The sequence below is a fragment of the Erpetoichthys calabaricus genome, chromosome 1, assembly GCF_900747795.2.
Source record: "Erpetoichthys calabaricus chromosome 1, fErpCal1.3, whole genome shotgun sequence".
Lineage (NCBI taxonomy): Eukaryota > Metazoa > Chordata > Cladistia > Polypteriformes > Polypteridae > Erpetoichthys > Erpetoichthys calabaricus.
This window is the reverse complement of record NC_041394.2, coordinates 83,579,458-83,607,165: the sequence shown is the minus strand read 5'-3', so window position 1 is coordinate 83,607,165 and position 27,708 is coordinate 83,579,458. Positions and strand designations below refer to the sequence as shown.

The 27,708-nt window shown below is 36.1% G+C and overlaps 1 protein-coding gene across 1 annotated transcript in view; it reads right to left on the bottom strand.

Annotated features, from left to right (window-relative positions):
• LOC114652784 (mitogen-activated protein kinase kinase kinase 11) overlaps positions 1 to 27,708 on the bottom strand; it is a 150,349-nt gene that overhangs the window by 7,864 nt on the left and 114,777 nt on the right. The window contains exons 7-8 of the mRNA XM_028803103.2: positions 18,062 to 18,206; positions 4,040 to 4,119 (exon numbers count right to left, since the gene is read on the bottom strand). Of these exons, the coding sequence (XP_028658936.2) occupies positions 4,040 to 4,119; positions 18,062 to 18,206 (225 nt within the window). The remainder of the gene's footprint in view (positions 1 to 4,039; positions 4,120 to 18,061; positions 18,207 to 27,708) is intronic.

The window sequence follows — 27,708 nt, the reverse complement described above, 5'->3', positions numbered from 1 at the left end:
CTGCTTTATGAAAAATGTTCTGGTTGCATTATTGAAATTCAAAAGCAAATGATTAATTGATTCAACTCTACATAATTTACAATATTTCTATAAGGTACACAAATGTAACAATTTCATGACAACATCACTAAATGTGAAAGGTAATTTATGGAACTTATGTAACAAATCACTAGCAAAAGTACCTATGGAATTACGAAGGAAACCCATGATGGCAAACCAGACTGTGCCAGGTCCTGTGAAGTTCCAATATTAATTGAGAAGAGCTTTAGTAATTTAAACTGTAACTATTCGCAAAATGGAAAATTTCATGGAAGGGTTGTATTAAACTTCTATCATAATGCTCATGGATAAAGAGAATGATGAATAATTATAAAATGGTACATGTCTGGTCAGATAGGAAATAAGACAAGAAGTGGACATTGGTTACTGAGGGTGCCAATGATTGTGAAATAAAAATGCAGTCTGGCTGAGATTGCAACTTGAATCAGGAGAAGAGTATAAAAAATCTTGAAGTGCTGGTTTGAAAAATCTAAACGCGTCCATTAAGGTTAAGATTAGCATTAAACTTGCAGGATTACGATGTTCCAAAAGGAAGACATAGATGGCGTGGCTGTTTCCATTAGATAATTTCAGTCAGGCTGGATAAATTAGAAAGAACCAAACACCTAATTACTTTGCCTACAGAAATGGCACATTCATTGCTTGTATTGCATTAGCAGTGGCTGCACCAAAGTCCAAAACGAAAGACAGGCAACATCCTTCATACATTAGGTTGGTACTATTCCTTGCAGCTCAAAGAACCCATGGATGGTTCTTGTAATTCAGAAATTTTAAAATAAGAGGAAGTGGATGTACAGAGATGTCACACTTGATGTAAATACTGTGGCATCTTTCTATCTCTGGATTAAAATCATTTAAGCCTGGAAATTTTTGCAAAGATATTTTACTATTCACCTCCAAACCTTCTTTCAGACCCAAAACACACAGGTTAGAACAGCATTCCTATCTTCAGTCCCTACCATGGGACTCAACCATGAGAGTAATGGCATTAGTTTAAAAGCTTTTGAGCTCCTGCTCATTTCTATTTGTGATAGTGTTATTCACAGTGAATTTCCTTGAAAGCCTCTTTTGCTCTTCTTTTTATTGCAAATACTTCAATCCAGAACTCCAACAAGTTATGTTTTATGTTCATATTTATCATGAAGACTTGTTCTAAAGTAAAGGATTTCACATCCTTCAAGTAGGAAAATCACGTCGACATTGATAAAGATGTCATCTCCTGAAATGTCGACTCAAGGAAGATAGATAGATAGATAGATAGATAGATAGATAGATAGATAGATAGATAGATAGATAGATAGATAGATAGATAGACAGACAGACAGACAGACGGACAGACGTTATTAATCCCAAGGGGAAATTCACATACTCCAGCAGCACCTTACTGATACAAAAAACAATATTAAATTAAAGATTGATAATAATGCAGGTAAAAAGAGACAATAACTTTATATAATGTTATCGTTTACCCCCCCGGGTGGAATTGAAGAGTCGCATAGTTTGGGGGAGGAACGATCTTCTCACTCTGTCGCTGTTCTTCTGTCTAGAGATGACACTGTTTAGTGGATGCAGTGGATTTTCCATAATTGATAGGAGCCTGCTGAGTGCCCGTCGCTCTGCCACAGATGTCAAACTGTCCAGCTCCATGCCAACAATAGAGCCTGCCTTCCTCACCAGTTTGTCCAGGCGTGAGGCGTCTTTCTTCTTAATACTGCCTCCCCAGCACACCACCACATAGAAGAGGGCACTCGCCACAACTGTCTGATAGAACATCTGCAGCATCTTATTGCAGATGTTGAAGGTTGCCAGCCTTCTTAAGGAAGTATAACTGGCTCTGTCCTTTCTTACACAGAGCATCAGTATTGGCAGTCCAGTCTAATTTATCATCCAGCTGCACTCCCAGGTATTTATAGGTCTGCACCATCTGCACACAGTCACCTCTGATGATCACGGGGTCCATGAGGGGTCTGGGCCTCCTAAAATCCACCACCAGCTCCTTGGTTTTGCTGGTGTTCAGGTGTAACAACTGGAGTCAGAAAATGAATTTATTGATAGAAGATTACAGTGGAATCTTCTCAAAATAGGCACAGCAAGAATGTTCAGAACCAAGTAAGCGCCACTGTTAAAACTGTAATCTGATTTTGAAGAAGTGTGATAAAGTCCTGGTGGTCAAACTCAAGATGCAGCCATCATCCTTTGGCATCACATGATTCCCCCTAATTCCCAACAATTAATCTAAGTCCTGACATGGGAAATTGCTGGGTTGAGTTTGCACAGATGTTCACACACAGTCTCCAACCAATTTTATACTTTGTTCTTTTAGAAGTATGGACAGGACAGTCACTGATACTACCCCAACCATTTTTGATTTGGACAATATGACTTTGACTATGGTTCACGGATACCACAAAGCATTAGGAATAGAAGTGTAATTTGGATAAGCTTTTTCTGGAGGTTTTTAGAAATTTCATTTGATAGTGGTAAGATACAGATCTAGATTCTATCTGCTGTCAATGATGAGGGACATCCTAAATAAGCACTGAATATTAACCAAACTGCTGATCCTAATGAATCCATTTAATAAACTGAATTTGTTGGAGAGGCAACAACATCTTCACAGTAGAAATGTGTATGTTTAATTATGTTCTCAACCAAACAATAAAAGAATCAAAACTCCTTGTGTTATTTTTTTCTCTCAGACTTTCATTTATGAACTAAAAAAACTGACAAAAAGGTCTAATCAAATTCACAGTGACAATTATGCATTGATGTAGAAAATCAGACAGATGACAAATATTTTTGATGCAAATGTATTTTATATGCAGTGTAAGAGTAATAGAGAAAATATAGACATACTACTGTAATAGCAATAGCCTAAATCATGTTTCATCATTAAACTAAGTATAAATGCATAGCTTAATGTATGGAACACAAATAGAATACTCTGAAATTTCAGAGGTGCCATTGCTAGTAGTCTTCATAATTAAGAAGCTATCATTTACCAATTTAAATTGGTACTTGAGAGACTGGTACAAAAGCAAGGAAAACAACAACCTATAACAAATTTTTAGAAGAACTACCTCATTTTGGGGCTTGCAGTGAACAGCACAGCATAACAGAAAAATATAGATTCATTAAAATATGAGCTTCCTGAGTTTTAATGAGAAATGATAGCCTTCAGGGCAAACTGAATACCATCAATTAGAATCCTTTTAGAAGTGTCAATTATTTTATATTGGATATGTATCAGAGAGTAGCTTTTGAAAAGGTCAAAGGTGTCCTTGCACTGTATAATTCAGAGTGAATGTGTATGAAAAATTGTAAGGTCACTAAATACAAAAGACTGCAGAGTCTGGAATTATATACTCATAAATCTCATCCATTTCATTTGCATCAGCAACATAACTCCAAGGCTGTCTCTCAGAGGCACTTTATTAGATAGATACCTGAAACCCAAAGAAATCATTCTTTGTTGTTGGTTAGGAATGTTTGTGTTACTTTTGCATGCACATTTAAAAATACAGAATACACAGAACTCCCTATAGAGCACTCAGCAGAATCTCACTCACAGCATTACTTTATTGCAATATTTGGGCTTTAGCTTGTGTTTCTAACCAACTGGTTCTCCTTCTTTTACATCAGCCAGAATGTCCTTCAATGTATTTTCTGATGTAAACTCATTGGAGGTATAAAACCTCACCAGTTAGAATTACTATATTGAGAAACATATGGGTTAGATAGCACCTGTTAATACAATCTAGCTCATATGTTTGCAAATTTAAACTGTAAATTAAAGCAAACATAAATATACATGTCAATAAATAAAGTTTCATTTTAGGCTTTATGGAAAGCCACAAAACAATTGTAAGGACAGAAACTACCAATCAGTCCTGATTCTTAATAGCTTGTGATGCGCCTGCATTAAAGTCATTTTCACAACTTCAGAGTTGATAGACAAGCATGGAATCTTTAGTCATACCATTTGGGGCAGGAGGTGAGGATATCCTAGTCTCTTCACTCTCAGCTCGCCATGAATGCTCATCTAAAAGTATCGCAGTCCTGTGAAGGAGGAAAGCACAACAATATTTGTGTGAAGGGCTATACATTTGTAATATATTGTAAAAACAGCTGTTTAGAATGAAGAGAGAACTGGTAGGAACTAAAAAAGGAAATAAAAACACAAAGCAGTTGTGCCTTGCCAAATTACTAACAATAGCAAAGTGCACGCACTTCATCTCAGCAGTACACAAGTTTAGTTGCTATTGGATAATTCCTGCCTACTGGATTTTTTCCCAGAAACTACTTCAGTATAATAACTAAGAATATCTTTTGAAAATTCAGGTGCTTCCTGACTCAGGTTATTTGTTTTCCTGATTTATGCCCTTCATACTAAATGTATTCTTTGAAATAGTCAAAAACACTACAAATTGTGGAAAAAAGATATCAAGTTAAATCATTGCATTACTCCTTTAGTACAAAATATTATCTCATAACAGTATATAGGAAAAACATGAGAATGGTTTTGAAAATAACATAAGGTCTGGAAATTTTGACTGGCTACTAAAATGTGATTGGTAAAGACTGTCTTATTAAACGAACAATGTAAGCAAGTTGTAAACTGTGATATCCTTACATCACACACATTTTATTACAGCATACCCTCTCTATACATGAGCACCAAAATAAAAAACCCACCTCAAATGTGACTTGGTAATGATCACGTAAAGCAGAGTATTATCAAGCATGAAAGGTGCAATGTACAAAGACAGATAGACAGAACAAATAAGAAGCCAGTGTTTCCTCTAGTTTACTTCATCCTAACAAGCCATTACAAATTTAACAGAAATGCAAGGTATCTATGGAGCCAGCAGCTTTGAAAATATATATTATAACAAGTGAGAAGTATTAAAAAGAGCAAAAATACTCATTTCTTTGACTTCCTTCTCCAATTATTTTTCTCTTGAATATTCTGTGTTAATGTTTTACCCCACCCTATTTAGACGCATTTGCCAGATTGAGATTGAAAATAAAAGGAACAAAATAAAGCAAACATTATAATTATTACGGGTTGACAGTAAATATTTCAAAGAACCGGCGGTGTCTGAAACTGTCTTAACAGTGAACAAAGTTGGTCTCACAAACCTGCTGGGTTCTGTTCTGTGTAATTTATAATATGCATTGTAGATGGAAAATTGATAAGCTCGACAGAACAGGACTCCCTGTGGACTTCTGTCCTGATCAGGGCTATTTTGATGTGCACATGAAAGTCCTCCTCTTTTGTAGTCGGCTTGAGTTCCAGTCCGCTCATTAATTTCAACTTTTCAATGCTCAGCGTGCAACCCTTGGTGTCAGAGCATCTAAAAACTCCTCAATTGGCCTCATATGCAAACATCAACAGCCCTGCTGACTTTCAAATTCTCATCTGCAAATTTTAGAAATTAACTGTCATGTCAGGTGTCAAAATGAGTTCAGAAGCACATGTGATGCAGAAAGCAATTTTTACATACTGATACTTTTGCTGGACATCTATAAAAAATCTATATTGAGGCCAGAGCTGCAGGGTAGAGAAGTGCAATCTAAACAAGTAAAGATGTAATTGTTACATTCAACACAGCATTTCCAGATTTAAACAACAGAAAGAAAACCTACGCTAGAGCCTCATTAGCCTGAGGTAGTGATTTTTTGTACCACTATCTGTTTTTAGGAGTTATAGATGCTTGGAATGATGGAATGATAAACCGGGGCAGAAAAATACACAGTTAACTCATATTGCCTTGTCATTTATAATACACATTTATGAACAATATAATTCAAAAACAACAACCAACATCTAAATATCCACACTACAGTATATATATTGTCAGCCTGTGAGGTATGACAATGTGAGTAGCTTTGCTGAGGTCCATAGGGCACAGAATGCCAGTGGCACATGACGGAAATGGATGATGCCCATTTATCTCTGGTCTCTCTTTTGCTAATACAAGGATCATCATGAAGGGCTTGGACTTGTCACCAACAAACAAAAAAAAAAAGTATGTTTTTTTCCCTCCCAGTGGCTAATTTAAGACGCCTTCTACATTTACTAATCTCTTTGACTAGAAATTTAATTCCCTTCAAACAAATGACTACCATACAGTATGTTAACATACACTAAAATAAAATTGCTTTGAAATTTCTCTCTGACAGAAATACAACAGAACAAAATTTATTCTATTTACCAAATGGAGAGCTGCATCCAGCACTGGCAACAACAAATACACACTTATTGTAATTTATTTAGACCAGTTTGTCCAGGATATTACAAAAGCACTTCTTCAGTTATAACACACTTTAATCTTTTTTTTTTAACCAAAGGCTTGCATTTCACAGATTTAAACATTTTAATTTTAGAATCAGTGAGACATTCCATACAATTCAATGTATAACTGCATTTAAGACAATTCTCAAAACAGTTAAATAAGTTTAAACTGCAGTGCTTAAAATATTTTTGTCTTTAGCAATAAAATGTTCACATTGTGCAATTTATAGTGATGCTTTAAGTTCTCACCCAGTTGTTTTCTGTTAATACCATACAAACACTGCTGCCATCATACAGTACTTGTTAGATGGGCACCACCTGAGAACTGAGAAAAAATTGCAGCACTCTTCTGTGAATGTGAAGGCTACAAATGAAAAAGGAGCAGGAAAATGTACTTGTACAGAGCTGCATGTTACATTAGTGGTGGAGAGATTCAAAACATAGTGTGCTGAAGGATATGAAGAGCAGTCCAGTATTTTAAATGAGATTAACTTTTAAAACCAATGGCAGGTATGCTGGGAGTAAACTAAAAATTATGAAAGGTGAAGTGTTTTTACACTAAACATTCAGAAATTACTCTTTACAAATATTGCATTGTACAAGATGCTGCCATGTACTACTTCGTCTCAAATCTGTATCAATATATACATATATTTTTCACACATTTCTTAACTTAATAAATGGGTCAAATATTTACCAAAGCTGAAAAATGAAAATAAACTAGGGAAATTTTTGGAAACATTTGATCTGCTTCTGTAAAATTCATCTAATGACTTAAATAAATTACGAGAGACACTAACACAAAATGTATGTGAATTACACAGGTAAGGAAAGAAAGGATTTTTCTTCACTCTGAAATTGTACTCCATTGTTACTCACTCATTGCTGTTTTTAATTGCGACTGTATAATTTAATGGATGAAGCTGTAAAGAGCAACAATTACATTTCCAGTCAAATAATTCACACAATTTTACACAAGCTGAAAAATAAAACAAACAGATGTAATTGACTATATGATGCCTTGTGAATTTCCCCTTGGGATTAATAAAGTATCTATCTATCTATCTCTTTATTATTATTTTTTGGGTTTCCATTTAAAATCAATTTCGAGTACTAATTGTCAAGGCATAGACACACTCCATCAATCTAGGTCTTCTTCTTCCTCGTACTTATACAACTTACAGAACTGGCTTGATGTTAAAATAAAGTGGGTCCTGGCAAAATACATATATTAAGGATGTAATATATGTAACGCGCCACATGGTCGTAGTGCCGTAACTGTTGCTCCCTCACAATGCAGGTAATGTGCCTCATTCGGGACTCCATGAGCAATTGCTCATTTGACACAAAGTCAAACCAACGGTACCCAAGGATTTTCCAGCGAGACACAGTACCAAAGGAGTCCCGTCTTCGTCTCAGGTCACTGGATAGCGTCCATCTCTCCAAGTTACTACCAGCAGTTAAACAAAATAAATCACAAAAGCTAAACAAAATAAAAACATGCCACAAATTGTGGTATCTGATATTAATTCTATTAATAAAACAATTATTTAATTGCATCCCTCTGATACATGTTGCTCATGGAGTGTCTCTGAGTTTTGTCTGTCTCCTTCCAGACCATCACCTCAAAGGAGTACGGCATGAATACCTCTCTCAGCATCGCCCCCACATTACAGCACACTGTGCCTGTGCATTAATCACACAAGACATGTGCCCGGCCCCCTTGTCAGACTTTTGCTCTTGATGTTATGAATACTTTTATTTGTATTTTTATTACAAAATAGTAGTGTTTTGGAAAATGGGATGTGCAACAAATATGGTTGAAGGAAATAAGTTTAGTAGCAAATAACATGGTGACATAACTTATTATTTAGAGAAAAGGGTTTTTGCTCCCCAGGTGCTCACCTCCTATCCTCCAAGATATGCAGGATAGGTTAACTGACAATTACAAATTAAATTTGACCCAGTGTGCATGACTGGGTTCAATTTTACGTTAACAAAACAATTTACTTCATATTCCATACCATTTGCTGTTTCTGTGATTGCAGGCGCTCAGGCGAAGGTTTGCACAGTTTCCTATAATGCAGAAGTTGTGCTGAGAGAGGTCTACAGAGAAATAGATATGTGGCAATGCATACATCTCTATCACTGATGCATGATGACAAATTTCTGTGTTGAAGCTGTTCAGCATGCTTTCAGCAAATGTGAAACCTATCTGGCCATCTTTCTCTGTCTCCCTTTCTAACTGCTGCTCGAATGGATTTAACTTTTGTTTTCAACAACGTTTTGTTTTCCTGGTAAACAGGGCTTGTTAAAGCCCATCGTGGCACTCATTGTGTGATTTTGGGCTATGCAAGAATAAATTGTATTGTATTGTATTTTCAGCCATTGAACCTTTTTAAAAAATACACACTGCTCTTTGCCCTACCTTGTTCCAGTCTGCATATTTTGTTGGTTTGATTTTATTTTTATGGTCAGCAGCTGAATATTGTTATTTTGGTAACCAATGGGTTTTTTTGTCACAACTGTGTTACCAGGCCCATCAGAAGCTTGTATTCAGTTTTATGTATTATAAGGCTGATAATGTTTTTGAACGTCAGATCAGGTCAGGTTAGGGAGCATGCTCTGGTACAGCACGTTTCCATAGCCACCACACAACATAACAACTTGAGATCCAGGCTGGCAACCCCCAAGGCAGACACGCGGTCTAGTCCCACCTTCCGGAAATTTATGTTCTGCAGCCAGGTGTTATGTGGGAGTCCCCTTGGCCTGGTCCAGCCACTGCAAGCCGAATCACCCTCGGGTAATCGCGCCACATGGCCATATTGCTGTAACTAACGTTCCCTCACAATGCAGGTAATGTGCCTTGTTCAGGACTCTGCGAGCAACTAAAGATTACCTAAAGATTATCCGAAGTGACACACTACCGAAGCAGTCCAGTCTTCGTATCGGGTAACTGCATATCCCCATGTCTTGCATCTGTATAGCAAAACAGGAAGCACCAGGACTCTAAACATTTGAACCTTTGTCCTTTTGCGCAGATATCGGGAGAGCCACACACTCCTTTCCAGAGACCTTATGACCCCCCAACAACCCCCCCATGCTCTCCCAATCCGTCTATTGACTTCATAAATAAAAGTCACCAGTGACATGAATGTCACTGCTGAGGTAAGTAAACCTCTTGACAAGGTTGACACTCTCTCCGCAGAGATGCTGATGGCTGTGCCCAAGAGGTCATTAAAACCCAGGCACTCAGACTCCTCGCTCAATCTCTCGAGAGCCCTGATCAGAGCCTCCACTGACTCTGCGAAGATCATAACATTATAATCAAAGTCAAGATCAGTGAATCTTTCTTCACCAACGACTCTGCCCAACAACCAGTCCATGCAAGCACTGAAGAGAGTAGGAGCAAGAACACATCCCTGACAAACCTTTTGAGTGTGCCTGAAGATATTTAGAGCACAAGCTTAAATTATTTACAACTGATACCAGAAGCATCCGATATTACACAGGTGTGAGTGCCAGCTTTAACGGGAAATAAGCCATTGCATTTGTTAAAATAATCACAGGGCACAATTGTAACAAATTGTCTGATCCAGGAAAACTGAATACAATATTAAAAATTGCTTTAATAGTTATTTAGTAATTTAAAGGGATTTAAAAAATGTTTGTATCACTGTAAGTGATAAATAGTTCCATGCAAAGTGAAAATCCATAGCTATGTAGTAATGGGTCACAATGAACTTTTATTCTGACACCTATAATGGATGGACAACAGTTTTTCATCTTATAGCTCATTACATGAGAAATGCTAAGTAAGGAAAAGAAAAAAATAGTTAATCTATATTATGCAAACTGCAGTTCCACATATAGAAATGTTTGAAAAGTTGCATTAAAGAAACTTGGTTTGTCACCTCATAAAGTAGATAAGACACTGTGCTAAAAAAAGACCAGAGCTGTAAAATAAACTGGAAGTTAAGCAGTTTGTGCTAAGCAATGTAGTTATTTCTCTTTATTGCAGCATAATTTACCTTTAATGACAACAACATGTACAGTGAAAACTGGAAATACTTGACTGGCAAATGCTTATCTGTAAAGCAGAAAGAAACATCACCTCTGTCACATTGGACATTCTATCACTAACCTGCAAAAAGCAACAACCCCCCGACCCCTTTCCTTTCCCCTAAAGTAAATGTACAAATTTCTATACTACATTTCTGTGTCAAATGAAGGACCGATACATGGCTGGCATGGGCCAAGAGCACAGTCTACAGTTAATCTCTTGTGAATTCTATGAGAACTTCGGTCATAAACTACAGTTTTTAGTGTAGAACAAAATACAGACCCAGTTGATCTTGTCCAAAGTGCGAATGACATTCTGGTGGTATAGCTGGCTAAAGGGTCGCTAATATTATTTGTAATATGAAAGGTTACTGTTGTAATCTGCATGAAAAGGCAACAATACTTTAAATATTTCCCCAGTTAAACTAGAATTAATATCGGAGTAATTTTCCTATTCCTCTGTCTAATAAAGTCAAACTTTGTCTGGTAAGCACAGCCAGTGATTATATTTATAATACCCACATCCTCGTTATGTTAAAAGGATGAAATAGCCTTTTCTGTTCAGCTATACTTCAAAAATCATTTAAATCTTCCACAAGAAACAGCTCTGTAAAATTATAACTATAATAAGAATCAAACTCATGAAAACACCTGCCTTATTTTTTCTTTTTTGCAACTTTTTCATTCTTACATAAACTGCTACTCATATATTTCTCTCTTTACATCACGAAAAAGATGTGGCTTTTCAAACCTTATCAACACTGCTATGATCCTTGAGCTCCTGTATGTGCCTCTCTAAAACGTACAAGTTTCCTCTTGTACAGAGCTAACAAAAAGGAATAGAAAATTCAAGATGCATACTATCTTAATAGAGCGCCTCTCCAGCTTTATGTATATTCTTCTTTCAGCTGCTCTTTCTTTGTATAGAGCTAAAATACTAAGAAAGGCACAAATATCTTTTTCATAATTAAGTGGCCAATCTACTGCAACAATAAATATGCCCTATTTAATAACCATACCATATTAAATAAACTGTAAAAAATAATCAGTGAAAAACAGCAAAGATACTAAAAACACAAGACACCCACTGCATGACCTACAGTGGATGAAATCAGTTTAAAAATTTGATACTGATGTGTAGCTACATTTTATTGCTACCATTTATTTTTATTAGACACCAAAAAAAAAAAACAAAAAAAAAAACGTCAGTGTAATCATGTTGGCTTATTTTTTAGGTATGTTGTTGCGTTTTGTCAGTATTTTCAACTAACTCCATGGTATGTTGAGCTTTGTTAATTGAACCTCTCAAAGGCAGGCATACTTATGCTCTATATTAATTTTTTTCTGCCTACTCCTCTTAGTGGCACTGCAAGATTCTAATTATTTTCCACAAATCCAAATGGTTTTTAGCTCTTATTTTTAATTCACATCCTAAAAATATGCAGTGTCTAAACTGACTTATAAGAGACTCTGAGAAGGTGTATGTGCAGTGTCACAGACTGAAATTCACCCAGTGAAAAAGGGGCAACCTCTGGCAAACTATCGTCCTAAAGTGGAAAAAGCATTACCCAATGGATCATGGACCCTCAGATCTACTCGGATCTAATTTGGATTTTACAATTATTAAATAAATATAAGTTATATAAAAGATTTATTTCCCATATGTATGCAGATCCCTACTTATAAATAAATAAATAAATAAATGAGTGAGTGAAATATATTCACAGACTTGCAGCAGAATTCCCATTCATTCCCTAGTAGCATTGAAGAAAAGCTTTGTGTTTTAAGCCTTAATGTGGGAGTAAAATTTATTCAGGTGTCAGTGTTAGTGGTTTCACAGATTTTCTGTTTACAGCTGGCAATAGATTGCATGCTCTATCACATGTACCCTGAATCAGCGCTCTGAAAGGACGTTTTCAATTTTTCCTTGCCTGTTTGAAATTCTTCTCAAGGTTATATTTGGATTATTATTTTCATTTTACTATCACTTGAATAGAATTCAGCACTTTGATGCAGATATCATTATTTGTGCAATGTTTTTGATTTGGGTACAACCTTGTAGGGAGACAGCTGAACAAATCCCACATAGAATTTAACATATGAAGTGACTGTACAAAAACTGGAGGAAGACACTTATAACAAATTATAGGTAATCACTGGAAAATAATTAAAAGCTATTGCTCAGCAGTGTCAAAAATGAATAAGAGAGATGTACAAAGTTTATGTTCAACTTTACTAGAATGCAACAAGTAAGCCCGCGATTCTCTAGAGAATCGTAAATCCAAGAATGGCAATCAGTTTCTGTTCCGTCCGATATTTGGATGGATGACATATCATGGAGGGTGGGTGCGTCTGGGGAAATGTCATTTAATTAAATAAGCATATCTGTACTAAGGCGGTTTCGTTTTGTGGAGACGTGATTCCGTTGCCTTTGCTGACACCGACTGCTGGCAGAGTGGAGCACAGCAAGTTTAGGTGTGGGCGGTCGCGTCCGGGAGGCTGTAGAACCTGGCGTGCACGCTTTACCTCATGTTTAGTTCACAGGTCGTGAAGTGGGCACCACCTACTGACTCTGGGAAGCCGCTGCGTTTGACTCTGGGGCGCCACGGCGCATTTGTACTACAGCGGATTCTTTGTGTGGGCGCCTTCGTTCATTGTTGTTGCATTCGTTCATTGTGTCTATCCATACGGGCTCCTTTTGTATTTCCGTTAGTTGAGCTCTTTCACTGTGGAGCCGTGACGTGTTTGCTTCTGGTGTGTCTGAAGTGGGCGCCACCTACTGACTGTGGGAAGCTGCTGCACGTGAGCACAGTACGCATGCGTTTTGGTGCGTCTGTACATAAATTAAACTGTGGTTTAGTAATATAGATTGTACTACACAGACAAGCCCATCTCATTATAAAGGTGATCAAAGCTAGAAGCTCCTCCAGTAGGAAAAAAAATTAATGCTAAAAGTATTTTGCCTAAGTTTTCGAATATACAATGACTGAAGTTAAAGTGCCCAATCACAAAGCACATGGCATCCTGGTGTAAATTGTCATGATTTAGGATTACTCTGCATGTATTGCTGAAAGTTGCTTCATTGATATAGCATGGATGAATGTGCTCATCTGTCATAACAGAGAAAGAATTCCCAAGGCAAGCTGACAATTAAATATCAGATATACCAGGTTAGGATGTTTGGATTTTGAAAGGTCTTTAGTTGCTCTGTTGCAAAAATCATCGAGAAAAAAGCGAAAAAGAGTTGGTGTTAGTGTTGACAATTGAATCGGCCATATGGGTCAGACACTGAACCATAAATCCAAGTGGTAAAATCACTGTGTCACAAATATACTACAGTGAAGGCAAACTGCAGTCTCTCATGATCTGTTGTGAATGGATTTGGCATTATTGTTCATTAGATTCATTACTATCGATAGCACATTTGCAGTTGTAGTCTATGTGCAAACTGTTCTGAGCAAATCAAATACAGTAGGTGGCTACTACCTCCTCTCTTTATGGAGCAACAATGCCTGTTCAAATGAAAACAAACTCGACAAACTATTTTCAATGCAATAAAGTCCAAGGCTGCATGTCTCAAATCTACCACTGTCTACTAATTATATTTGATTTTTGATGATTTTAACATGTACTCATTAATATTTCAATACAAAGAAGAGAAAAAACTAAAATGCAATGCACAAGAGGTTACCATATATGAGTAGTAGTTTACATGAACATTACTATAAGAATTAGGTCAATGCTGTATGTTAAAGAAAAAGATCCAAAGAAAGATGGAAAAAAGTCAAATATGTTCTATTAGACAGTAGCCATTTGCCATTTCAAAAGTTTCACAAAAAAAGATTCCCAAAAGCAAAAGATCCAAGAACTGTTTTACTCCTAGTCTATAAATGTTTTGAGGTCTATTAGCTGGAGGGACCCTATTTAACTATAATTCAACAGATGTACATGTTCACAGCAATCTTTTAGCTAAATGATACTCTCACTGTTTGCTTATGTGATGATCCCTTCAGAATTCTGGAATTTAAACTTAAAAGCACCCCCTTATATATATATATATATATATATATATATATATATATATATATATATATATATATATATATATATATATATACTGTATATATATATATATATGGTTGAAATAGTTTTTACTGTCAAATAATGCAAAGAGTACGCAACACATGTTTCGCCCTAATTCTGGGCTCATCAGGCATACACACTCACTGCACCCCCCTCTCATGGAATCGAACCTCGGGCGTCAGCGCCTCTAACGTTGTGCCACGGCGGATCTGCTTCACGCAACTGAAAGAGGGCACCGTGGCAGATGTTAGCCGACTTGCTGACCAACCACAAGCGTTACCTGGTAGGTAACCACCCATATAATCAGATTGTGATTCAGACTACGAATGCCATGAATATTATATATATATATATATATATATGGAAGAGAAGGTCTGTGATACGGTTTGCATAAAGGGAGAAAAATGAATCACGTATCATAAAGTAGTTTTTATTCCTGAGCTTTCAACCCCTGCCAGGGGTCTTCATCAAAGGATAATGCTTAGACTTACAAGAATCAAAGGCAATATATAGCAAACAATTACATGGAGGGGGTGGCTAAGTCATTGTGATCAAGAGGGGGGGGGGGGGGGACGGGGTGTACAGTTTATTTATTATGAACATGTTCTTCTTAAGTTTGCATATGCTGGATTTATGTCCAAGTGTCTGTTGATGGCATTCTCATTTGATAGCCAAGATTCGGCCAGCTCTCTGGCACATTTAGTACTGGCCTTAAATTTTACTTGTACAATGTCCCAGTTAAATGTATGTCCTGTTGATTTAGTAAGCGTATAGATCAATGAAAGTGAGTCCTTTCTTCTGACGGCGTTGCGATGTTCCTGTATACGTGTTGCGATTCTTTTTGAACTTTGTCCTATGTATACTGCTGAGCAAGAACTGCATGGAATACTATGAACTATATTGTGATGCATGAGTCACTGTCTTGCACCCGAGAGAAGACTCCAATGGCTTCAAGAAAACCCACTTTATTCCAATCAAAACAGGAACAGTCAGTATTTATTCAAACAGGAGCTACCAATTCCAAGTAAGAAAGTTCCCTGCATCAACCATGAGGCGACAAACTTGTTTCACAGGCAGGCTGCAAACTTGCTGTTGCCTCGGTGGTGCCATGAATCCATGGTTGTCTTGGCAATGGACAAGCAACCCTCAACAGACATGTCAACTGTGTTTCGGCATGCGGCAATGTTGGGGAGGGTTTCAAAAATCTCAGTATAAATGGTATCTTTGTTTATGCTGCACTTTCTCATAATATATATGCATTTATTTTTATAGTGCACTGCAATCATAACTGCAAGTGTGCTTAATAAGAATAAATTGAACTGAAGTACAATAACCTTTAACAGTGTATTGACAGAGCTCATTATTATTATCTATAGGAGTCCTAGGTATGTGTTTTGATTATAATAGTGAACATCATGATTCTTGGCTTATTTTCTTGTATCTGTCAATCAATGTTTATTTCGTATATTCTTGTTTCAAACAAATTTCCCAGTGGGATAATAAAGTCTACCCAAACCTAAATGTAAACAAATCAAAACAATGTTTTCCAGTGTCAGAGCATTTTTCTTTATACTTTCCTATAATAAAACATGATTGCATAATCTAGTTATTCTTGCAAAGGTGTTGCTCTAACTAGCCACCATGTTTCTTCCCTGCATATCCCTTGAGAAGTTGATAAAATGGAACTTATCAACTTCATAATCTGACAAAATTGCATCTTGCCTGCGATCAGTTAACTCTCAGTTAAAAAAAAAAAAATCTCACTTGTCACACATGATTTCAGTTGAAGTATTGTCGGTTTTGAGCTCTATATTTCCCCTTAGGGAATAATAAAATTTTGATTCTAATTTGAAGATAGATATTTCCACAGGAAAGGACAGCACTAGTGATTCTTGTATTCTTTATGTATTTTTTTTATTATGCAACAGGTTTTTTGATTTTTATTTGGCTTTGAAAAAGTGTGTAGCTGTTACCATTTAACCCATCCGATACTGGCTTAGACTTATAAATGGGCAGAATCTGCAAAATATTCCAGGAAGAAATTTTCTAAATAAGGACATCTATAGCAACTATGAATCAGCCTTTATGACTTACAGTCTGTGCTAAAAGCATATAACAAGATGCAAATTTTTCTTAAAAATGCGAACACTGTCTTGGAAGTGGTATGTATTATGAAGAGAGAAGGAAAAAAAACATTGAGTTGTGATCCACCTGCACAACTGTTTTAATTTTAGTATTTGATCATCTTTCTCTAAATAAATATTCTATCACAGCCTTCTTATGATCATGTTATATCTATTGTCAAATCTTTCATGCTCATGCATTCTACAGTGACACAACCCTGCTTACATTCTTTGACATACTGTATAACAAAAATGAAATCTTCAGTGCAATAATTGTTGCCAAGTTTAATTCTACATTTGATAATATAATTTATTTAAAAAAAGAAAAGAAAAGCTTCAGCAGTGATGATTAGTTGCTTATACCAGTTAAAAAGAAGCAATTTTTTAAAATTGGACTTTAATAGTGTTAATTTTCCCTATGTGAAGCTTAATAAAAGAAAAGGATTTGTGCGTGAACACCATTCCACATAGTTAAAATGACAGATGATCATATATAAGTATAGGCAGTTCACCTTGGTTCAGTCCCTTGAGTACTTAATGAATTATGCCAACATAGTCAGTTGAAAGCAAACTGACCGGGACACCATTTAGAGGTTGGTTGATGATAATTCTTTACATTCTTTAAGTGTTTGTCACAATGGGATTACTCTTTGTCTGACAAATATATAGTAGTTACGAGTGATCTATTGAGAATTTAGCAACTTGTACAGAATTCATAAAAAAAGTATCATATTTTGGGATTTTCACTATCTTTCAAGTTTATTAATAAATCTCAGTGGGTGAGGTTTACCAGAATTACTTCTAGTGCACCTGGTACTTTGTTCATTCCTTTGATTTAACAAAGAAATTAGTAGTATTAGTTTTTTATTTGATCCCACAAGAATTTATAAGCCTTAGTGTGCTGTTACTCCAATTAAAGTTTTAATGTTTTAGTTACCCAAGTTCACTTTACCTCTCTAGGTTTCAACCTAAATTCTATCTGATGTATAAAGGGGTTTGCAACCTTAGTACTGCTTGATACATAAAGACCCTGATCATTTTTTTGTTCCATTTGGACTTGTAATAGTTACGCTACCTAGGTCCATTTTGATTTTTTTTTTTTTCTGAGCTGTTTGATCCCTCAACAGTTGTATAACGCAACTGGCTGGTATCTTAAGATCTTACAAATGGCATTTAATCATAATCAGCAAAAAATAAGGGAAACCTGAATATATTCAACAGATACAGTATATAATGTATAAAAAAAAAAAAAAATGCATCATGAAGTTTGGATGTTATGTTCTGGGCTACTTTTTAGTTCATTTTTAACTAAACTTAACTTCATTCACTTTTTGCCATCAAAACAATCAGATTGTTTTACTTTTGTGATGTCCACAAGACATCAAGGCATGTGATGACAGTCACATTCAAAAACGTTTCCTAACTCTTCTTTTACCTGCTCTCCTGTGGGTTGGGAGATCGTAGCTTAGGGCTCCATGAGTTTATGCCTCGTCTTTCTCCATTGCGGTACTTGTCCTGCAGGTGGTCAAGATTCCATCCTGAGCCAATTCCCACCATCTTATTGTTCTCACTGGGTATCACTGAAGAGAAAGCAAAAAAAAAACATTTTCTAAGTGCAATTGCTGACATCAGCCTTCTTTGAAGCCCTCAAAGGTATTCATTGCTAGCTGTTAAAACACTTGGCCTCCTATTGCGTTCACTTGCATTACACGTTCTTTTAAGTGATACAGAAATCCACACAGAATACATTAAAATGCCCTCAGACTTACAGTAATAACTACTTCAGGCAAAGACTAGCCAACTGGTTAGGAACATGTAAATGGAAAAAAATAAAAATAATAAAATACAGTTTTGACTGCAGGGTAAAGAAGTGAACTGTCTTGAGTGTCTACACTACAAAGCAAGAAACAAATAAGTAAAACTTGGTTTGACTGAAGAGAAGTTCAACTACAAAATATACACAATGAGAAAGGTTTTAAAGGTGGCCATCTGCCTCTGTTCTCCATAAAGTGTTGGCAGTTCTATCAGGAGGAAGGCTCAGCATCTTGAACAGAACAAAAAAATTATGAAAACACATAACCTGTGTGGTAGTGAGCTTAAAGCTTCTATTGTTTGCATTACGAAATTACAAATTAGGCAGCAGACAAAAATATAAGCAAAAGTTTAGTAGACTGTTTAAACCAGAAGGAAATTACCATAAACTTATTTTTTGTATACACACTGTATAAATCTGTGACATTATTTGAATGTTAAGTGGCGAGTATTATGTCTTGCTATTACTTAGTTATGAACTAGATGATCTTTGATGAAACTATTTGCTACAATACTACAATTTAAATGTTTCTAGGAGATTTTAATCCATATGTTTCTATTCTAGTTTACCAAAAGCTAATAAAAACCAATGTGCACTTTACTAAAAGTCTGCTATCTCACTGAAAAAATGCAAAACATTCAAGGTCACAACTAGAAAGACGACACCTTCGAAATTCACTTTTTTATTCTAAACATGAGCTTCAAAATCTATCAAACCATAATTATCACTGAAAAGAAAAGAAATTGTGTAGACATACTGTATGGATATAGATAACCAATATTCCTACTTCTGCATTTTCCTTTTCATATTAAAACAGACTGTAATGGATTAACAACCCCATTCTAAAAATGTCATCCTGTTTCGGGCGAGATAAAGTGAGGAAAGGGTCCTACCTGAAATGTTAACAGAGTTATCCATAGAAGAACCTCAGAAATTACCTTTTTAATTTCTGTTTAAATTTGTTAGAAATCAATGCAAGAATAAACATATGACACAGAACTCGCCATAAAAATCTATGCAGATTGCAAATTAACATGTGGACCTATGAGGCCACACAATTCAAATATAATAATAATTGCAATTGAGAACCTAAGGTGTTGGACAATGAAACCACAAAGTTGCAAGTTATTGTCACAGCTCTTGCTTACTGTAACGAGCAATGTGAGAAGTTGTTCACAAAACAAAGTACTACTGAACATATGGGTGAATGAAGATAATGTAATCTTGCAAATGATTAAACTGCCAGGGACTGCATAATACTCATCTGAAAGACTTGGATCTATTCTAGCCAAGAAAATACTCTGGGAAAATACATACAACTAATATATGTCTTTGACTGGATAGAAAGTTAACAATACAATAAACTAAAAAAGGGTGGCATGGAGACACATTGGTTAGTGTTGCTGCTTTGCAGCTCCATTGCTTGAGTGGCCAGGGTATGCCTGTTTTTTCTGTGTTTTTGTCGTTTTTTTCTTTTCTCCTAGACATATTGATTTTCCTATTGCCACCCAAATATGTGCAAAGTTAAGTTAACTGGAGACTCCAAATTATCTGGTATGAGTGGGTGTGCGTGGGAGCAGAAGAGTTACTGCCTTCTGCAACAGACGGGCATCAATCAAGGGTTAATTACTGCTTTGTGTCAGATGCTGCCTGGATAGCCTCTGGTCCCTTAGCAACCCTAAATAGGACTAAACAGTTTAGCAATGCATGAATACAATACATTGAAAAAACAAATAAATAATAAAACTATATGTTCAAGCTGGCAAATATTTTAACAACCTCACACTCACAATGCTGTCTAAGGCCAAATGATATCTGTCAAAAAGGTATCTATGGACATTAATCACTGAATTTCTTAATGAATCTAGCACAGTTCAAGTCAAAACATACACACAGAAATAGAAAAACAGTTCAGCAGCCAATTTAAAATTGCCAATTTTAGTGACATTCTGGTGAAAAATGTTTTGCAAGAAACCCAGTTTATTTGCATTACATTGTGTAGCTTGCATAATCACTGAAGCCATTCCAACATTAATACAGATCTAATCTTTTGGCCAATGTACATATTTTAAAACCTAATCTAAAAATAAATTATATAATTACTTGTAGCATATCAAAAATTAAAAGCATATGAACAGTTAAACGAAGGGTACTTCTAGTAGTGTATAAATTGTGTAGCTGCCTTGTTGTTTTAAGCTAAATAATAAAATATTACAGGAGTGTTAACAAGTGATCCGGCTACCTAAACACTGCAGTTCTGGACAAGCAGGATTTGCCATGGAGACAGCAGCTGGAAACCAGTCAAGTGGATGCAAACCTACTTCCATAAGACACACTGTGCTCTAGCACGAGACAAAAGAAGAAACAGTAAGGCCCAAAACACACAGAAAAACATTTTTAGCTCTCTAATAGCAAGTTATGAAAGGAAGGAATCTCTTTCTTGTTTTACATGGCTACAGTGTTTCATTTACTCGCTACCCACTGTTATCCAATATTTCTATTAGGATTATGCTGCCATCTACTGGCACTAAACTTAAAAATTATTATTTAGTAGCCTTTGCTGCAGAGATCTGTCACCCAGTGGTGTTTTTATAATTTTCCAGCTATTTAACTCCTTGCAAAACATTACAGTCACATAATTAACATTAGCAAATAGACAAGTGTAATGTGTTTTGCCAGGTAATCAATTTTACATATAAAATACATACATATATATACATACATATATATATATACATACATATATATATATATATATATATATATATATATATATATATACGAGGTGTGTCTATTAAATAACAAGACTGTGATTCCACCTAGTAAAAAAAGAAGTCAGAACCTGTTATAACTGCATGCGTTGTGACCTTGAACATGTCTGAACCTGCATGACAAGCAGCAACACTCTGTGACATTCAGTTGATTGTGAGTTGCCATTTAGTTTGGTTGTGTTTTCTGTAGTGTGCTGAAAAAATGCTAAGTTTAAAAGTTGTGCAAAGATGGTCCCAAGGGTTCTCACACCAGAGCAAAAAGAACGTCGCAAGGAATGTTTTGTTGACATTCTGCAGCAACTTGACGCAGATCCAAACCTGTTTCATAAAGTAATCACTTGTGACGAAACCTGGATCTTCCAGTATGATCCTGAAACCAAAAGACAGTAAATGCACTGGAAAACACCGTCATCACCAAGAATGAAAAAAGCTCGTCGAAGCAAGTCAAAATTCAAAGCCATGCTCATTGTGTTTTCGATATCAAGGGTGTAATTTTGGAACAATGGGTTCCAGAAGGCACAACAGTTAACCAGCATTATTATAAGGAAGTTTTGATAAAGCTGAGAATAAGAAAGTCAGAAAAAAATGTCCACAACTATGGGAAAATGGTTTCATTCTTCACCAGGACAACGCACCTGCTCACACAGCACTTTCTGTAAAGCAGTTTTTGACCAACAAGCACATTACTACACTTGAACATTCTCCATATTCGCCCGATTTAGCACCGTGTGACTTTTATCTTTTCCCAAAAGTTAAATTAGTGCTTAAAGGGCCACGTTTTGAGTCAGTTGATGCTGTAAAGAAGAAAATGGCGGATGTGTTAAAACAGCTGACAGAAATTGATTTGCTCCATGCCTTCGACCAGTGGAAAACAAGACTGCAGCAATGTATTAGTGCAAATGGGGAGTATATTGAAGGGGACAAGCAATAAATAAAGGTGAGTTATTTAATCAGTCTCATTATTTAATAGACACATACATAAAGAAATAGAAAGATAGGTAACATACTATCATTAAACTGGCTGGCTTAACCCAGTTCATGGAATTAATGGATGTAAGGCAGCAAACAGGCTTGGACACTGCACCAGTGTGTGTCTCTCTCTCTTACACACACACGACTGTCTAGGCAACTGTCTAGGGCACCAAAATTTTAAGGTGCACCAAAAACAAGTACAATAATTTATACGATTACATTCTGCTTAGGAATGTTTTCTGAGGTAATATCTAATTTTTTATTATACCTATTTGAACATATAAATTAAATTTGCTGTTAAACACCCTAATTAGATCAATAATCTTCCCCTCGCCCCCTTAAAAAATTTGCATTGTGAGCTGCTCACAAAGCCTCAGCTAACACACAAGACATAACTCTTAATTTGGTAAAGATTTAAATATGTACCTACTTCTCCTGTCATTTAAAAATAAGTCTCCTGTCTCTGCAAAATAATTTTTTCAGTTAGACTATCACTTTTTCAGTTAGACTACCACCCATTCATCACAAAATGAAAGTCATTTATGGTTCATTCAACACAAAATTCTTCCCATTGATGTGGTTCAACAGAGCTCAGCTATACTGTAGTGAAGAAATAGGAGCTCAGAAGGAAGAAACGCAACCGAGGCGAGTCTAGAATGGGTGGAAATTTGAAGAGCAAAATTATTTCTATCATTTCTCATATTTGCATTGAAATGTTGGTATACTAGAAGAAAAAACAATGAGAACCGTTGCTATGCCACTGCCGCTGAGTGGTCAATACAACAGAACACTGTCAATGCAACGATCATGTGGAAAAAAAAGTTGAGGAACTACTGTATTATTCCCTTTCATTCTGTTGATTATTTTGGTATGGACTGAAAGGTTCAGATGAATATCCCATTGATGAGGTATATAACCATAAACACATGACTAGAGGCATCACACATTTTGTTATATCTATCAAAAGGATTTAAACAGCTTGGCAACTTTTTCATTGAACACCAATTAGTTCAAGAAGATGATCTCTAAGAGCTGGGTAAAGAACTCACAAACCACAAATGAATTTCTCCCTCATTAAATTATTCTGCCTAGGACATCAGAAGCCCTTAAGCCACCCCTGACCTAAACATTTTTTGGGAAGGGGTGGAGAATAGAGTACCTGAAGCAAAATCCACACAGACACAGGAAAAAAATGTCATCTTCAAATGGATGTCTGTTTTATCTCGTTTGTGCAGCCAACTTCTATAACGAACATCATGTCCTTTTCATTGGCAGAGTTCATCCCAAAATGATAGCCTTTCATATTAGGGAAAACATGGCAGACAGTGCCAGTTTTGGAGAATGCAAAGCAAAGGGTCGACAGTACTTCTAGATGCAAACTAGCAGTTTGACCAGTTATGTGAGCCTTGTCCAGCTTGTGATCAATATGGACTGCATTCACCACACTACCCACAACTTGGCTGACTCTGGCTTAGACCCTGAAATTCTTTGGAGCTGGGAGTGTCACTGCTTGCACTGGTTTTATCTATGGCACACTGTTGTTTCAAAGTTTCATCCACAGTTTACCCCTAGCTTTAAAATGTTTTCTAAATTTGCCCCAGTCCAAACTATTAACTCAAAATTTTCTTTGGGACACTGAATATGATGATGCTTCATTGCAGAATTATGGCCAACAAATATGTACATACCTTGCTAATATTTAGTTGTTCATGAAGAAGGAATTTATCTGAACCTAACTAATACTTGAAGCAGCTCCTAGCTCATGCACCATCTTTCTTCTATTGTCCATTATGATTCAATGCAGAGTAACAACATTTTTCTTCTGTTATCAGTGTCTAAGGTCAGCCAGGCCTTGGTTTATCACTGGAAGATATACCAACACAAACAAATTCTGCAGCTGGTCTCTTGAAGGAGAGCGAAAGGTCTTCAATTCAAATACTAGATCCTGTTTGAATGGGCTCCCCAGCTGTTCATCAAAAGGTTTTCCAGAAGTAGTTTATTTATCAATATTTTAACAAATTTGCAGGTGTCTATGATATTGTGAGCATACAACTGGATAACTGAGTGGCACACTGGCGCATTGGGAGCGCTGCTGCCTTGGAGTAAGAAGAACATGGTCCGCATCCCGGGTCCTCCATGTGTGGAGTTTGCATGTTTTCTCCGTGTCTTTGGTTTCCTCCTACAGTCCAAAAGACATGCAGATCAGGTGGATTGGTGATACTAAATTGGCCCTAGTGTTGGTTGGGGTGTGTGTTCGCCCTGCAATGGACTGGCGCTCTGTCCAGGGTTTGTTCATGCCTTGAGCCCTATGCTAGCTGGAATTGGCTCCTGCATCCTCTGCTACCCTGTTCAGGACTAAACAGGTTAAAAAATGTCTGACTGATAACTGGATAACTTACACAACGATTATGTGACACAAGTAAATTGAGATTTTTTGACCCCAAAGAACTCTGCTTTATCTCTGTTCTCACCTATACTCAAAGGGTTTATTAAGGATTATGCATTGCACACCTACATATGGGATTTGAGGAGAGGTGCCTAATTATGAGTCATGCACAGCTATGTGGTATTTCTATAAAAGGTAAACAAGAGCCACATTCATTTTCTGCAAAATGATCTTTTATTTTTTCTTGTTCTCAAAAAGTCAAAGTAAATATGGAAAACATGCATTTTATTTTTAGTTTAGCAACATCAGTTGCCATGGTTTGACCTTCATAAAAAGAAATTGCAAATTGGCAGTAATGGCAATCCTTTTTAACTCAAAACAGACAATTCAATCTAGAGCAACAATCTCTGAGGCTAGGACAGCAGCCAGTAGAACTTAAAATTGTCCTCACTGTTATGGAGATGGACCTCTAATGAGGTCCTAAAGCAGACAATGAGATCAGAAAATCCCTTTCACAGACAAAGTTTAAAGAGATTCTCAACATTCTTTCAAAACCTTAATTCTAATGTGGTGGCAAAATGCTTCTTTATGATATTTTTCAAGCATTTCTAATTGCTTCTCAGCTAGTCTTGAACCTAGTTTTGCTTTGAGCAGTTTGAAGCTAGTTTAGCTGATGTTGCACTGAGGTGCCTGGAAAGGCTAAGCAGTACCTATACTCACATAATTTTTCTTATAATATACATACACTCACAATCGCACAGGGATAAGGGTCCAGATCAAAAGAGAAACCAAAGGCAAAAAAAAAATGTGCACAAGTTTGACTTTTTTGTAATTCATAGTAGCATGTTTCATGGAAAATATACAATGTTATTTAACATAACATTCTCAAACATGCTTAAGCCAATTCAAAGTCATGAAGAACTAAAGCCTGCTCTGACAACATCAGGCACAAGACAAGAAACAGCATCAGTCCATTGCAGGGGCCCACTCATGCAAAAATTAATTTGGAAACACCAGCAGTTTCATCCCACATGTTTTTGTGGTTATAGGAGGAAACCTAGAGAGTCCAAAGGAAAACTCACTAATACATGGGGAAGAACAAACAAACTCAAACACAAAAATGCAAAAACATGAAGCAGCAGCACTATTGTGTCACCATGCCACCTTACACTGTTGTATTTACACTTTTAAGTTACCTTTCTGAATGTACATCATCAAGTATTCAATTTTAAACAATACAATTCCTGTCAATTAAGAAAGAATAAATGCTGAGTCTCTGTTTTTCTCGTTAACATTTTATAAGAATAAGTCAATAATTGCATATGTCTAATGAATGCGAAGTTCCTGTCACTCAAACAGCATTTTACGTCATATATTTATTTGAGCCACCTGGAAACTTGTATATGCTAAAAGGCATCTTGAGAAAAAAGAGAAGCATGCATTCAAGTGCATCAATCTGCAGGCTACATAATTGTAGCCATTTTGTAATTATTTCTAAAGAGTACAAATATGTAAAACCCTCTCACAGCTTTGGACTAATGATAACATATATACTGTACATCTCTTGCATGTAATAGTATACTTGTCATTTAATTTGTGCTTCCCATGAATAAGAAAACGTCAAAGCCATAAGTTCAACAAGCTGTCTTCACTCAGCTCTTTTTGTGACAGGTTCATTTTCCAATGTGTAGCTTTCTACATACTCAGATGCAATAAATAGAGGCCTGTAAGTGAAAGATTCTTTTAATCACACTTTTTGTTTGCTTAACTAAAAAGGTTAGTCTAGTCGCTCTGTTCTCGATCTTATATTTTTTATGTAATTTGGAGGACAAAACTGCAAACATTGTTCCAAGTTAGGCCTCAAGAGGATGTTGTAAGATTAAGAGTAAAACCCTTGATTTGTACTCAATATAGTTTAATAGTTATACTATTATAAACTAATATAGTTTAATTTCAGCCAGCTTCCTTTTAAATTTGTTAATCACCTCTGTACATAGTTTGATTGTGAACTGTGACAAGTCCACTGCAATTTCTGAATCCTTCTCATTAGGAGTACTTGCAAATTTTAGAACCAATATTGCATAATCATGACTAGTATTTGTATTTATTTAGGAAAATCTTTATATTTATTTAGATTAAAGTTTTTCAGCCACAAACCTTTCCAAACTTCTGAAAGTAAGGTAGGTGCTATTCACCTGCTGGCTTTCTAAGTACCTGTATCAACTATTTAGCAATATTTTTTTCACACACCCTAAACCTTTGCCCCGCAGTTAGTCATGTATTTTTACTACCTACTGAATTACTTACTCACTTCAGTATTGTAACTTCCAAATACTTCTAGGCATTCACTTGTTTTCCTACTTTTTATTTTTTTATGTCACTCTTTCTCTCTTCACACAGAAATTCCACCATTGACAATCTATTCAATGAAATGATGATGATAATAATGATATTTTTTGTTAATTCCTAAGGGGAAACTGTCTTTTCATATTACCCTTGGATGCTCCTCTCCCCCCACGCATTTGCCTTTGCTCTCTTTCTGGGTTTGAGTGTGATTTAAACCATTATCTTGTACCCTTTTCTACACTTTTATTTTCCTTTTGGGCATACTTCTTTATTTTATTAAATTAAACAACAATGATGGAAAATTATGCTAATATAATTAACTTGCTGTTTAGTCTGTCTTACTTGTCACCACTTGCTACAACACAATCAATAGCTCTACTCACCAAGTCGACATGCTTCTTAAAAACAAAAAAAACTTCCAAAGGAAAAGAAAAACTGATGTAAATAGTCTTAGGAACAATAACATTGCACACAGAGATGTGACAAACACATTTCAGTGCTCTAAAAAGAATGACTTCAGTATGCAACACTCGTTCCATACACCAGCAAAGCCAGGAGCCATCTTTAATATCCAAATTCATGTGCAGTTGGTCCAGGGCATTAAAAATGGCTTTGTACAGTATAGCATGCATTTTTATGTATTTCTGCATAATTATCTTCCCTTACACTCTGAAGCTTTGTATAGCTCATCTCCATACTTTGTCTTAGTAAAAATGCACAATTGATTCAATTTCTTTTCAAATCCCACATAACTTGGTGAAATTTAAAAACTGCATTAAGTTCAAGTATTAACT